This window comes from Macaca thibetana, chromosome 7 (genome assembly GCF_024542745.1).
Source record: "Macaca thibetana thibetana isolate TM-01 chromosome 7, ASM2454274v1, whole genome shotgun sequence".
NCBI classification, from domain to species: domain Eukaryota; kingdom Metazoa; phylum Chordata; class Mammalia; order Primates; family Cercopithecidae; genus Macaca; species Macaca thibetana.
The window spans coordinates 68,439,783-68,454,716 of record NC_065584.1 but is presented as its reverse complement, the minus strand read 5'-3'; the positions used below and the strand labels follow the sequence as shown (position 1 = coordinate 68,454,716).

The window sequence follows — 14,934 nt, the reverse complement described above, 5'->3', positions numbered from 1 at the left end:
ATTTTCTTTTCTTTATTATTTTGTTTTGTTTTGAGACAGAATCTCACTCTCATCCAGGCTGCAGTGCAGTGGCATGAACACAGCTTACTATTGCCTCAACCTGCTGGACTCAAGTGACCCTCCTGCTTTAGCCTCCCAAGTAGCTGGGACTATAGGCATGCACCACTAATGCCTAATTTTTAAATTTTCTGTAGAGACAGGGCCTCGCTATGTTGCCCAGGCAGTTTCAAAATCCTTGGCTCAAGCAGTCCTCCCACCTTGGCCTCCCAAAGTGCTGGGATTACAGGCATGAGCCACCATGCCCTCCTCCATACCTTTTTGAGCTTTATTATTCCTAGTTTTAATTGTTTAAAAGAACAAGGAGTGTGTATGTGGTTTCTCCTTATTTTTGTCGGTGCTTATCTTTTACTGATTTGGATAATATATTTTATGTAAGCATAGCAAAGAGACTAAGCAACTATACCTTGGTGGTGTAATCATGAGTTAAGTGTGGTCTGTAGCCTGGCATGTTTAAAAATATTTTTCTTAAAGAGCTGAGCAAATAAGAGACATACGGTGTACAGCTAAATTGATGAGAACAGTTTTGACTTTTTCCTTGGCAAACAAGTGTGCGAAGCAGATCAAAATACCTTGGATAGCTTTGAATGCACAGGTATAGATTTTTACTTCACTGGCTCTGATTCATAGACATTTATGCTGACCATTGTCCTACATTCTGAATAGTTTTTTCAGACGAGACTCATTTGGTAGAATTATAGTTTGTCTTAATTAAGGCTCATTTTGATCTTCCTGATGAAAACTTGTGGTCTTCACAAACTTAATAAGGTGTTCTAAAGTCTTGGTATATATGCTTTTATGCTCTCAGAGGATGATATTTACTTAAAATTGTTCCCAAATTTTAGGCTACTACTTTTTTGGGAATATATATATCTTAATCACTTATGTCTTATATAATGATCCTTTATACATTCTCATGGTTATTTGGTTGATAAATTGCCACTGTATATGTTTTTATAAACATTAAAAATCTGTGTTTAATTTGTCAGTCTTCCTGAAGAGACTAGGTTGAGGAGAGATTAAGGTCTAGGGACAAATGTGGACAACTTTTTGGAAAATTTTGCTTTGAATGAAAAAGAGATGGTAGCTGGAGGGAGAGGGTTTTGGTTTTTAAAGATGGATAATATTGGCTGGACATGGTGGCTTACGCTTGTAATCCCAGCACTTTGGGAGGCTGAGGCGGGTGGATCACCTGAGGTCAGAAGTTCAAGACCAGCCTGGCCAACATGGTGAAACTCCATCTCTACTAAAAATACAGAGATTAGCCGGGTGTGGTGGCATGCGTCTGTAGTCCCAGCTGCTTGGAAGGCTGAGGCAGGAGAATTGCTTGAACCTGGGAGGCAGAGGTTGCAGTGAGCCGAGACCACACCATTGCACTCCAGCCTGGGCAACAGAGTGAGACTCTTTCTCAAAAAAAAAAAAAGGCCGGGCGCGGTGGCTCAAGCCTGTAATCCCAGCACTTTGGGAGACCGAGACGGGTGGATCACGAGGTCAGGAGATCGAGACCATCCTGGCTAACACAGTGAAACCCCGTCTCTACTAAGAAATACAAAAAACTAGCCGGGCGAGGTGGCGGGCGCCTGTAGTCCCAGCTACTCGGGAGGCTGAGGCCGGAGAATGGCGTGAACCCGGGAGGCAGAGCTTGCAGTGAGCTGAGATCTGGCCACTGCACTCTAGCCTGGGCTACAGAGCGAGACACCGTCTCAAAAAAAAAAAAAAAAAAAAAAAAAAAAGAAAGATGAATAATATAATATTTATTTGCTGATGGGAATAATTCAGGCTAGAAGGAGAAATTAATGATGTTTGGGAGAGGGTCTGGTTATAAAAGTGAAACCCTGGAATGTTAAGTACAAAAGATACTATCCAGAGTGTAATTGCAGAAATTGTGGTAGCTGGGTCACTTTATCCATTCTAAAAAGAAGGAAGGCAGAGCAAGTGAGCACAGATGTCGCGATTGGGTGGAGGGTGAGTGGAGGTGTCCAGTTGTTTCAGTTTTCTTGATGTGGCAAGATCATCAGCTGAAGCAGGTGGTAGAGGAGAGGCTTGTGAGATTTGAAGAGAAAAAGGTATGGAGTAACTATTTAGGAGAGTGGAAGAATTTGATCATTAGTAAAGTGTAGTATGATTATAGGGCATTGTTGAGCATCAGTTTGAAATTTATGGTCATAAATTTGAAAAGCAGTCAATACTATATTTTTAATATAGTTTATAATCATAACAACAAGCTTAATTTATCAGATATTTATAAAGCTATATGTAAAATTATTTGTGTCAGACTAAATGCCTTTTAATCATTCTAACACTCTTAAGAGTATTATTCTGTTATTCCCATTTTACAGATGAGGAAATACAGGCACGAAAGGTTGGGTAACTTGGTGAACATCACAAATTGAGATATTATAGCACAATCCTGGATATCACCCTTGAGAATTTACATATTAATATTTGCTTCAGATGTATATGTGTTTGTGTGCGTAAATGTGTAAATAAAACATAAAAAGAAAAAGCACACTATATAAATGTATTGAACACTATTACATTTTCTTTCCTGGGAATATTACCTTCCTTTCCTAGAAGCAGCTATTCATGAGTTTAGTGTGTGTAAACTTTCAGTTCTAATAATGATTTTTAAAAAATTAAAGTTCTCAAAGACAAAAACCACATGATTATCTCAATAGATGCAGAAAAGACCTTTGACAAAATTCAACAGCCCTTCATGCTAAAAACTCTCAATAAATTCGGTGTTGATGGAACATATCTCAAAATAATAAGAGCTATTTATGACAAACCCACAGCCACTATCATACTGAATGGGCAAAAACTGGAAGCGTTCCCTTTGAAAAGTGGCACAAGACTGGGATGCCCTCTTTCACCACTCCTATTCAACATAGTGTTGGAAGTTCTGGCTAGGGCAATCAGGCAAGAGAAAGAAATAGGGTATTCAGTTAGGAAAAGAGGAAGTCAAATTGTCCCTGTTTGCAGATGACATGATTGTATATTTAGAAAACCCCATCGTCTCAGCCCAAAATCTCCTTAAGCTGATAAGCAACTTCAGCAAAGTCTCAGGTTACAAAATCAATGTGCAAAAATCACAAGCATTCTTATACGCCAGTAACAGACAAACACAGAGCCAAATCATGAATGAACTCCCATTCACAATAGCTTCAAAGAGAATAAAATACCTAGGTATCCAACTTACAAGGGATATAAAGGACCTCTTCAAGGAGAACTACAAACCACTGCTCAGTGAAATAAAAGGGTTCACAAACAAATGGAAGAACATTCCATGCTCATGGATAGGAAGAATCAGTATTGTGAAAATGTCCATACTGCCCAAAATAATTTGTAGATTCAATGCCATCCCCATTAGGCTACAAATGACTTTCTTCACAGAATTGGGAAAAACTACTTTACAGTTCATATGGAACCAAAAAAGACCCTGCATTGCCAAGAAAATCCTAAGCCAAAAGAACAAAGCTAGAGGCATCACGCTTCCTGACTTCAAACTATACTACAAGGCTACAGTAACCAAAACAGCATGGTACTGGTACCAAAACAGAGATATAGACCAATGGAACAGAACAGAGCCCTCAGAAATAACACCACACATCTACAACCGTCTGATCTTTGACAAATCTGAGAAAAACAAGAAATGGGGAAAGGATTCCCTATTTAATAAATGGTGCTGAGAAAATCGGCTAGCCATAAGTAGAAAGCTGAAACTGGATCCTTTCCTTACCCCTGATACAAAAATTAATTCAAGATGGATTAGAGACTTAAATGTTAGACCTAAAACTATAAAAACCCTAGAAGAAAACCTAGGTAATACCATTCAGGACATAGGCATGGGCAAGGACTTCATGTCTAAAACACCAAAAGCAATGGCAACAAAAGCCAAAATTGACAAATGGGATCTAATTAAACTAAAGAGCTTCTGCACAGCAAAAGAAACTACCATCAGAGTGAACAGGCAACCTACAGAATGGGAGAAAATTTTTGCAAGCTACTCATCTGACAAAGGGCTAATATCCAGAACCTATAAAGAACTCAATCAAATTTACAAGAAAAAAACAACCCCATCAAAAAGTGGTCAAAGGATATGAACAGACACTTCTCAAAAGAAGACATTCATACAGCCAGCAGACATGAAAAAATGCTCATCGTTACTCGCCATCAGAGAAATGCAAATCAAAACCACAGTGAGATACCATCTCACACCAGTTAGAAAGGCAATCATTAAAAAATTGGAAACAACAGGTGCTGGAGAGGATGTGGAGAAATAGGAACACTTTTACACTGTTGGTGGGACTGTAAACTAGTTCAACCATTGTGGAAAACAGTGTGGCGATTACTCAAGGATCTAGAACTAGAAATACCATTTGACCCAGCCATCCCATTACTGAAGATATACCCAAAGGATTATAAGTCATGCTGCTATAAAGACACATGCACACGTATGTTTATTGTGGCACTATTCACAATAGCAAAGACTTGGAATCAACCCACATGTCCATCAGTGACAGACTGGATTAAGAAAATGTGGCACATATACACCATGGAATACTATGCAGCCATAAAAAAGGATGAGTTTGTGTCCTTTGTAGGGACATGGATGCAGCTGGAAACCATCATTCTCAGCAAACTCTCGCAAGAACAGAAAACCAAATACTGCATGTTCTCACTCATAGGTGGGAATTGAACAATGAGATCACTTGGACACAGGAAGGGGAGCATCACACACCGGGTCCTATTGTGGGAAGGGGGGAGTGAGGAGGGATAGCATTAGGAGATACACCTAATGTAAATAACGAGTTAATGGGTGCAGCACACCAACATGGCACATGTATACATATGTAACAAACCTGCACGTTGTGCACATGTACCCTAGAACTTAAAGTATAATAATAACAATTAAAAAAATATTAAAGTTCTGTTTTATCAACTTTCCTTACCAGCCTTACATACTTGAATTCTTTCCATGTTAATATATAGAGAGTTTATTACCTTAATTGTGGTATGGTATTTCAGTATATAAGAAACCACAATATATTTATCCAGTTCCTGTTGGTGACCATTTAGAGTGTCTCCAATATTTCTCCATTACTAACAATGCTGCAGCTAACACGCTTTTTGTACATATGTTCTTTCAAGATTAGTCCAGGAAATGGAATTACTAGGTAATAGGATATGCACATTTTTGGTTTTATTTTTAATTTTTTTTGTGGGGGGTGGGGTGTTGCTTTGTCGCCCAGGCTGGGGTGCAGTGGCGTGATCTTGGCTCACTGCAATCTCCGCCTCCTGGGTTCAAGCGATTCTTGTGTCTCAGCCTCCCGAGTGGCTGGGATCACAGCCTGTGCCATCACTCTTCCTCATTTTTTTGTGTTTTTAGTAGAGATGGGATTTCACCATGTTGGCCAGGCCGGTCTCAAACTCTTGGCCTCAAGCAGTCCACCTGCCTTGGCCTCCCAAAGTGCTGGGATTACAGGCGTGAGCCACCATGCCTGGCCTGTTTTTGGTTTTAGTAGATACCTCCCCATCGTCCTCAACAGAAGCTGTGAATGAAGTATATGAGAGTAGCTTATTTCTGCAGTATAATCCTTAGTTTGCAAAACTGCTTCAGAATGCCCTGTACACTTATTCTCACTCCTTATTCATTTTTTTCTTATATTTTTTTTCCTTCCATTCTTTCTTTCTAATCATGTCTTCTATTATAAGGGTAGAATACTATTATAGAAAACAAAAGTTTGAAAGCAAAAAAGAAAGGGACCTTTCACGTCCTTCTTTTCTGTAGTTCAGTTCAGTCTTTGGTCATGTGCTTTCCACATAGCTGTATCTTATTACGTGTATATGTGTGTGTGTATATGTGCATATGAGGGTGTGTGTATATGTGTGTATATATGTGTGTATATGTGTATGTGCATTTGACCAGAATACCCTTGATTACTTGTTCATCATTACTTTTCTTTCAGGGCAAGCTTTACTGCCTCTGACTCCTTTTCTGATTCCTGCAATCAGAAATAGATAGGCTGCCTCTTATATTATGTATATTTCCTTTTATTAAGACATTAATCACATTGTATTTATGTGTTTCTATCAGAATTAGACTGTAAGGGCAGGGTGTGTACCAAGAGCAACATTGTATTGTTTGTGCCTGACACATACTAGGCCTTGGTAAGATTTAAGGAATGAATTGCTTTTGCCAGTGGAGGGCACCATAGCCATGTAGTTTATAAAGTAGTACATTTGTGACAAAATTTTTTATTTCTGAGATTGCTGGTGTATGGGGATATAATTTAGAAGCAAAATAATGATGTAGTATCTTGAGACCTAGTTAAAAAAGAGTTGGTGTTCAGATTTCCTTATTTCATCCCCTCGTCCAACTCCACCATTTAATTAATCCTATGTTTGAAGTAGAAAGGGAAAACTGAGTTTAGATCTCAGTGGTTGGTACTGACCTTTTCTTTCATTAGGCTAACTCAAACCCGTTGAAACAGCTCCTCCCTAGGATTTTGAAAGGGAGTGTAAATGAGCCTTCAAACTATCTGGATCTTTCTCTCCTCAGTCACATTTCCCGACCTTTGGGAGCTCATTAAATATAATCTCTTCACTGACTCTGGTTGATGCCAGGTGGTTTCTTTGGTTTTGTGTAGGAGAGATGATGTATCAGTAAGGTCTTCTGTAGTAGTAGAGATAGGGTTTCACCATGTTGGCCAGGCTGGTCTTGAACTCCTGACCTCAAGTGATCCACCCACTTCGGCCTCCCAAAGTGCTGGGATTACAGGTGTGAGCCACCATACCCATCTCTTTCCATTTGGTTTGGAATAGATACTAAATTCCAAAAAGTCAATATTACTAAAAGTTTGACAGTGATGACCTCTGAATACTCTTTCTGCTTTGATGACAAATTATAACCTATTCTGATAAATTTCTTGCTGCGCTTACGTTTTTTCTCTTTACTTTTTCCCTATGTTAGTAGTTGTTTCCTGGGTCTTTTTTGATATATGGATGTATTTACTTCCATCCATTCTTAAAATGGAAAGTTAAATGAATTTATATATAATATATATAAATTATATAAACTATATGTATATAAATATATATTTATTTTTATACACATATAGTTTATCTAAACTATATATGTAGCTTATATATAGTTTATATATATAAACTAAATTCTGTTTTCACATGTTCTAATTTACACATAGTAATTGAAACTTTCAAAATTCAAAGTAGCAGATTATGCTTGTGTTTACTATAAAAGTTATTGCCTATAGTAAAATAGGCAATTCTTCTGAAATTGTCTACTGTTGTCAACCAAGAAGATGAATTTAAGTTTTCGAATGCAGGTCAAAAGTCTTAAGTTCAATACATTAAACTTAAGTAAACTTGATTTATATTAAGACATTTAAAAAACTTATTTTCTAGGACAATCATATCCTGATTCAGCCCTTCCTCCACAAAGGCAAGACAGATTTTTTTCTAATTCTGGTAGACTGTCTGGACCAGCAGAACTCAGAAGTTTTAATATGCCTTCTTTGGATAAAATGGGTAAGAAGTACTTTGTGCTTTTCTTCTTTAAAAATGTTGGTGGCACACTAAAGAACTGGAAGTTAGAATAAAGACCAATATAATTGCTATCTCTAGTAGTTCCTAAGGCCAAAATCTCTTTCCTGAAAATGTCCTGGTTTTATGTTTCTTGTTATATTGTACACAGACATGGCATCCAAATATATGTTGGTGGGTTGGTTTGAGCACCATGGAAATAGGTTTACTCCATATACCTATGACGATAAATTTTTCTCTGCTCTATGACTAATTTTCTAATTTTTCTAGTCCACTTACATGTGTCCTGTTTAGTAATCAGGGAAATAAGCCAGGCAAATGTGAATGGATACATAAAAACCCACCAAACAATTTAGATGCATGCTCTGTTGATATTGTGATCAGTTATATTATTTAAACATTTCAAACTTAGATATAACTAACATATACTGAGCAATCTATTTGTCCGGCTCTCTTTTACTTAAACTACCTCATAGCAACCCATTAAAGTTGGGAAATAGATGTATGCAGTATATCAACCAGAAGTATATAACATTAAGAAAATAAATTTTTTTTTTAAAAGTCAAGATTTAAATGTATTGGTAAAAGGTTTCCTAAGGAAAGGAAATATATTTATATTTTATTAAATATATATGTGTATATATTAACATATATATAATATGTACATAATTTAAAAAATAATATTGATTTTCTGAAATAGTAAACTATATAGTATAGCTGGGACTACAGGTGTGCACCACCACACATGGCTAATTTTTTGTAGAGATGAGGTTTTTACATGTTGTTGAGGCTGGTCTTGAACTCCTGGGCTCAAGCAATTCACCTGCCTTGGCCTCCCAAAGTGCTGGGATTACAGGTGTGAGACACCTTGCTCAGCCTAGAAAGTCAGTATTTTATTTTATTTTTTTTATTATTATTTTTGAGACAGAGTCTCTGTTGCCCAGGCTGGAATGCAGTAGTGCCATCTTGGCGCCACTGCAACCTCCACCTCCTGGGTTCAAGCGATTCTCGTGCATCAGCCTCCCAAGTAGCTGGGACTACAGACACCCATCACCATGCCCAGCTAATTTTTTGTATTTTTAGTAGAGATGGGGTTTCACCATGTTGGCCAGGCTGGTCTCGAACTCCTGACCCCAAGTAATCCACCCTCTTTGGCCTTCCAAAATGCTGGGATTATAGGCATGAGCCACTGCGTCTGGCCAAAAATCAGGTTGTAAAAGTAACAAGCAAAGAAAGCAGTCCCAAGGTCCTTACAGAATTATAATGAATTCTTTCTGTTTGGCTTTAGAAATTGTTTTCCCCCCATTAAATCAGGTTTAATGGAATGAAAGTAATGGGTGATTAAACATCCATTTCTACACTATTTAAAAATTTTTACATTTGCCCATTTTTTAATACTGGTTGACCAGTACCTAATATGGCATAATAATATTTAAGTGCTACCGTTTGTAGTTGAATGTTGTCAAGCACAAGTGAAAAATGACTAGTAAGACAAGGACATTTATAACTGGCTGAAGTCATGGACTTTGGAGTCTAGTTAATTAGGGAAGGAAGTGAGGGAGGAAACTCAGTGGTCAGAAGCATCAGTGACTTCTAAGGACAGATGTTGTGAGAATAAATGAGAAAGCTACAAGAGGAGAGGTAGTTATGGTCAGAGAGGATTGCATTTCTTGATGATAACAAAGTTCAGGAACATTTATTTAGGAACAGTAGCTAAATTCCAGTGGCTAGTCTCTCTTACTTAATGCAGGAATAAGGACAGAAGGAAGAAGGGAAGGAAGGAGAAGAGGATAGGAGGGAAAAATAAAAGGAGGGAGGGGGAAAAGAAGGAAGGAGGGAGATGCTTGCTCCCAGATGTCTTCTTAGTATGCTGCTCCAGCAGGATTGCTGAGGAACTAGCCAGAGAAATCACTGCCACATGCCATCATAGAACTCTGAGTCTGCCAGAATTTCTAGGGACCTCAATCTGTTCTTATGGCTGCAATATACAATATTGGTGTCCAAATGGTTTATGTGCCAACAAGGGGAGTGGGAAAATACCAATTTTGTGATCTGGAATACTCTAGGAATAAAGTGGTAAATCATGTACTTTTCATGGTTTAACTTTTATGTCTAGATGGGTCAATGCCTTCAGAAATGGAATCCAGTAGAAATGATACCAAAGATGATCTTGGTGTAAGTATTGAAAGAGTGGAATTGTATCCATGTATTCAACAGCCTTCTTTTTTTTTTTGAAATGGAGTTTCACTCTTGTTGCCCAGGCTGGAGTGCAGTGATGCTATCTCGGCTCACTGTAAGCCGGGTTCAAGCAGTTCTCCTGCCTCAGCCTCCTGAGTAGCTGGGACTACAGGTGCGTGTGACCACACCCAACTAATTTTTGTATATTTAGTAGAGACAGAGTGTCACCAGGCTGGTCTTGAACTCCTGACCTCAGATGATCCGCCCGCCTCGGCCTCCCAAAGTGCTGGGATTACAGGTGTGAGCTACTGTGCCTGGCCCTGAGCCACCGCGCCTGGCCTGAGCCTTCCAATCTCATGGTTTACTAGAATAGAAATAACAGCTAATAGTCTAGCTTTTGCTATAAAGCTGATTTTTTCTTTTTGATTAATATACTTTCTACTTAGCATTAAAGCTGTTTCTTTTGTAGATGGTAACCTGTGGTGATAAAATACAATTTGCAGACTAGGAGTTTGAGTTATTTTAGTAGTTAAACAAGATTTTAGTTCCCCTCGCCCTTGGATTTTTATTTGAATATTTTAAAATATATTTTTTTTATTAAGATAATGTTTTTTTGGAAAGTATAAACATAGACATCTTGCTTTTTCTTTTTTTCCAGTATATATTTGATAAAATAATATATATTTTGGTGCTCTTGGGTTATATTTCTGTTTTATCTTTAGACAGACTATTACTTTGTTGGTTAAAGCTGTTTTCTGTTGACTTAATAAAATATTTGTGATAACTAAAATGTGATAGCTAATAGATTAATGTGGAAAGCTGTTTGAATCTTTCTTTAGAGCTTTCTAAGACTATCATGGAATGCTTTCTGTCTAGATGGTTTCTTTTAAGCCTGAGATTTTAAGGAAAACAATTGCAAATTTGCTGTTTTAGTGACTGCTATATGTCAATTTGTTGTAGAATTTAAATGTGCCTGATTCATCTCTCCCTGCTGAAAATGAAGCAACTGGACCTGGCTTTGTTCCTCCACCTCTTGCTCCAGTCAGAGGTCCATTGTTTCCAGTGGATACAAGGGGCCCATTCTTGAGAAGAGGACCTCCTTTCCCTGCACCTCCTCCAGGAGCCATGTTTGGAACTTCTCGAGATTATTTTCCACCAAGGGATTTCCCAGGTCCACCACATGCTCCATTTGCAAGTATGCTTTTTTAAACTTTTTTTTTAAAGCTCAATATGTGTTTTATTAATCAGAGATTTAATTTTACTATCTGTTAATGTAGTAACACAGTGGAGGAAACATTTTTCTAGCATTCTGTGAGTGTACCATTACTTTTCCGAATTGGGAAGGCAGCCAGCCATAAGTGGACTATAATGAGGTTTCACCTTGATTCATCTTAATAATATGGAATTATTTCTGTATTTTGGTAGTCAAGAAAATAATTGACTTTTTGCAGGTCTTATGATAAAACTAAAATCATCTGTACCTTATCTGGTAGCAACTGGTCATTTTGGCACTTAGTGAAAATAATTAAAACTTATATTCTAGCATTACAATTACTGGCTATTTTTTAGTCCTTTTCATAAGTAGTTCTGATGTAGTCCTACTTATTTAAAATTTAAAATGTATTTAATATGTTTGACCTAATTTTTGGATTTATTGAATTCTTTTAAAGCTTCACATAAGAAAAAGGAAATAATACATTGCTTTTATATTCATACTTTACTGTTTTGAACTATAAGGTTCTGCAGAATAAATAAGTGGTTACCAAATACTAGGCTTTTCCTATGAATGTCTCATATAGTCATTCCTTTCCTTATTTCTCCTCTCTTTTTAAAGTTAAAGGTGAATTAAAATGAATTTTGTTTGGGGGAATTTTAAGGTGGCCTTTGATATTACTGGAAATGTTTCAGTACAATATCAAATCAGAGTCGGGAATCACTGATATGAATTTTAAGTTTGGTGAAAATATTACATGAAAATGTTTTTTGAGAAGGACTTTGATAATGAAAGATAAAAATGTTATTTTTACAGTAAGTTTTATATATTTTGAAATAATTCCTCTTTTTTTAAAAACAGGTGTTAAGATAGGACAAAAATTACATAAAAAATTAATGATATTTCCTTTAATCTTCTGTATTGGAAGAGGTACATTTTTCTCAATGTAAAAAGTAATTTGTTAGATGAAGTAATTATCTGGTGTCAATTTTCAAAGAAAAGAATAGGTAATGGAAGTTATAAACTTAATGATTTATTAGGGCACAGTACAGGTTCTTAAAGTTAAAAAATGTCTTTTACCAATCTCTTTGAACAGTGAGAAATGTCTATCCACCGAGGGGTTTTCCTCCTTACCTTCCCCCAAGACCTGGATTTTTCCCCCCACCCCCACATTCTGAAGGTAGAAGTGAGTTCCCTTCAGGGTTGATTCCGCCTTCAAATGAGCCTGCTACTGAACATCCAGAACCACAGCAAGAAACCTGACAATATTTTTGCTCTCTTCAAAAGTAATTTTGACTGATCTAATTTCCAGTTTAAGTAACTGCTGTTACTTAAGTGATTACACTTTTGCTCAAATTGAAGCTTAATGGAATTACAGTTCTCAGGATAGTATTTTGTAAATAAAGATGATTTAAATATGAATCTTATGAGTAAATTATTTCCATTTTATTTTATTCTAGATGGTATAACTATTTTAATTTGATTGATCCACTATTACATAAACAATAGTGGGAGTTTTATATATGTAATCTTGCAGGTGGGGAGGCTTTAAATTCTAAAGGCTATGTCTTTATGCCAAGAACTGTATTTACTGTGGTTGTAGACAAATGTGAAAGTAACTTTATGCTTAAATAAATTTTAGTTGATTTAAAGATTTGTTTGGCATTGATAATAATAAAATCAGCTAGTTTTTCTATAAGTTTGACTCTATTAATTAACTTTTTTCCTTTTACCAATAACTTTGAGGTGCAAAACTCAAACTTATATGGGTCTTTCATGTTCAGTTATGTTATGACAAATGTGCCTTCTTTCTTGTAAATAGACATGAGTGGCCCAAAGCAACAAATTAATACACTCTTAAAAGTCAAAATTGATTATATTTTAAAGAAAACTGGATATTATCTAATGATCAGTTGTAGACTTTTGATCTTCTTATTCACTGAATTTCTTGCACAGTTTCTTTATTGCTTTCCCTGCCCCCCCACCCCGCTCTTCTTTTGTAATGTATTTACTATTTTCTGTGGGGAATATTGAGATTTACTACAGGATAACTGTAGTGAGTGATGTGTCATCATTTTGCGCTTTGGACTCAATAGCTTTAGTGTTTCCCTAAATCAGGTTTGTAGGTCATTTTAGGCTTCTTGCACATTAATATGATTATGGAGGAAAGGCAGTGAGGCATAGCTAATAAACATCACAATACTTATGTTGACCAGTTGGTTGTTATAGTATTAGACTTTTTTTTCAGTGCCAAAAGCTAGAAGATTAAATATTCTTGAATAAAAGCAGTGATACATTTGTAATTGGAACACTTCCCGCCAGCATTTCCCCAGGTGTTCTTTGGAACACTGATCTTGTGAAGTATTTTTGCTCCCTTTCTGTTCTAACCCTTACCTCAAAAAAAAAAAAAAAAAAAAAAAAAAAAAAAAAAAAAAAAGAAAAAAGGCTAAAAAGAAATACTGGAAGTGAAATGAATGCTTGATTAAAATACTAAGTAAAATGAGGACTGTGGAAATGTCATTACATTTCGTGCTTACCGTGGTCTGAATGTGTTCCCCAAAATTCTTATGTTGAAATACTAACCCCCAAGGTGATGTGTTAGAAAGTAGCCTTTTGGGAGGTGATTAAGTCATGGGGGTGGAACCTTCATGAATGGGATTTGTGCCCTTATAAAAGAGGCTCAAGGGAGCTTGTTCACCCCTTCAACCATGTAGGAGTATGCAGCAAGAAGGTTCCATCTCTGAGGCAGGGAGCTAGAAACCTCATCGGAATCCAAATCTGAGAATGCCTGATCTTGGATTCTCACCCTCCAGAATTGTGAGAAATAAATTTCTTTTGTTTAAAAGCTGCCCAGTTTATAGTGTTTTATAATAGCAGCCTAAGTGGACTAACACAGTGATTAAAAGATTTCAGAGGAAACAAAAGATTTTTAAAAGTATTAATTTTTAATTATTTACTATTATGTTTTAGAGAACAAGGTCTCACTATATTGCCCAGGTAGGTCTCAAGCTCCTGGGGCTCAAGCTATCCTGCTGCCCCTGCCTCCCTAAGTGCTGGGATTCCAGGTGTGAGCCACCATGCCCAACCACTTTTCAAATTAATTAATTAATTAATTAATTAGAGGCAGAGTCTTGCTCCGTTGCCCAGGCTGGAGTACAAGTGGCACTATTATAGCTCACTGCAGCCTCTATCTCCTGGGCTCAAGGGATCCTCCTACCTCAGCCTCCCAACATGCTGGGATTACAGGCATAAGCAACCACACGTGACTGAAGACTGTTTTTTAAGTTGGAAAGTGAAAGAAGTAGGACAGAAGTTACACAGAATATTCCAATTAAATTAATTTTTTAATAAAATAATATTTGAGGATAAACAGTAAGTTTTCTCCATTTATTCCTTATTCCCAGCTATATTTTCTGGATAGTTTGTTTTTAGACAATTTAAAATTGTTTAAAATGTAAAACAAATTCTTTTTCCTTTATTCTGGTGATTCTAGAATTTTAGGAGATATGCTTATACCTCTAATTCCTGATTTATCAACTTAACTTACTAAATATATTAATTTGTGAACTGATTTCTTGAGATGAATATTTAGATTCAACACACTTGTACTGTTTTTGTTTCCATTTTTCTTTCCTCATGTTTGATATTTATCAAAATTAAAGTTTTTGTTACCGTTGTAATTTTAATATATTTAAACCTCTGTTAGCACCCCTTCTTTTATTCCATCTTCCTTCTCCCCTACCCTGGCTAATATCCTCATTTCTATTAGCTGTACATTTATATTTTCAAATTTTCTAATAATTATGTTATGCCTACAAGTATAATCTATCTTCAGTACTTGGTTCATAGTTGATCTAAGATTTGAAAAGCAATGAGTAGCATTTACATTACTATAATTATTTAAATACTGTTCACCATTAGGC

At 36.5% G+C, this 14,934-nt stretch overlaps 1 protein-coding gene across 11 annotated transcripts in view; it reads left to right on the top strand.

The window, feature by feature from the left end:
- Positions 1-13,217, top strand: part of MIA2 (MIA SH3 domain ER export factor 2) — a 117,488-nt gene extending 104,271 nt beyond the window's left edge. For all 11 annotated transcript variants that reach the window (XM_050798943.1, XM_050798941.1, XM_050798942.1 and 8 more), the window contains 4 exons: positions 7,483-7,605; positions 9,737-9,795; positions 10,759-10,993; positions 12,108-13,217. In XM_050798943.1, coding sequence (XP_050654900.1) covers positions 7,483-7,605; positions 9,737-9,795; positions 10,759-10,993; positions 12,108-12,274 — 584 coding nt within the window. In that variant the 3' untranslated portion in view covers positions 12,275-13,217. The remainder of the gene's footprint in view (positions 1-7,482; positions 7,606-9,736; positions 9,796-10,758; positions 10,994-12,107) is intronic.
- The last annotated feature ends 1,717 nt before the right edge of the window (positions 13,218-14,934 follow it).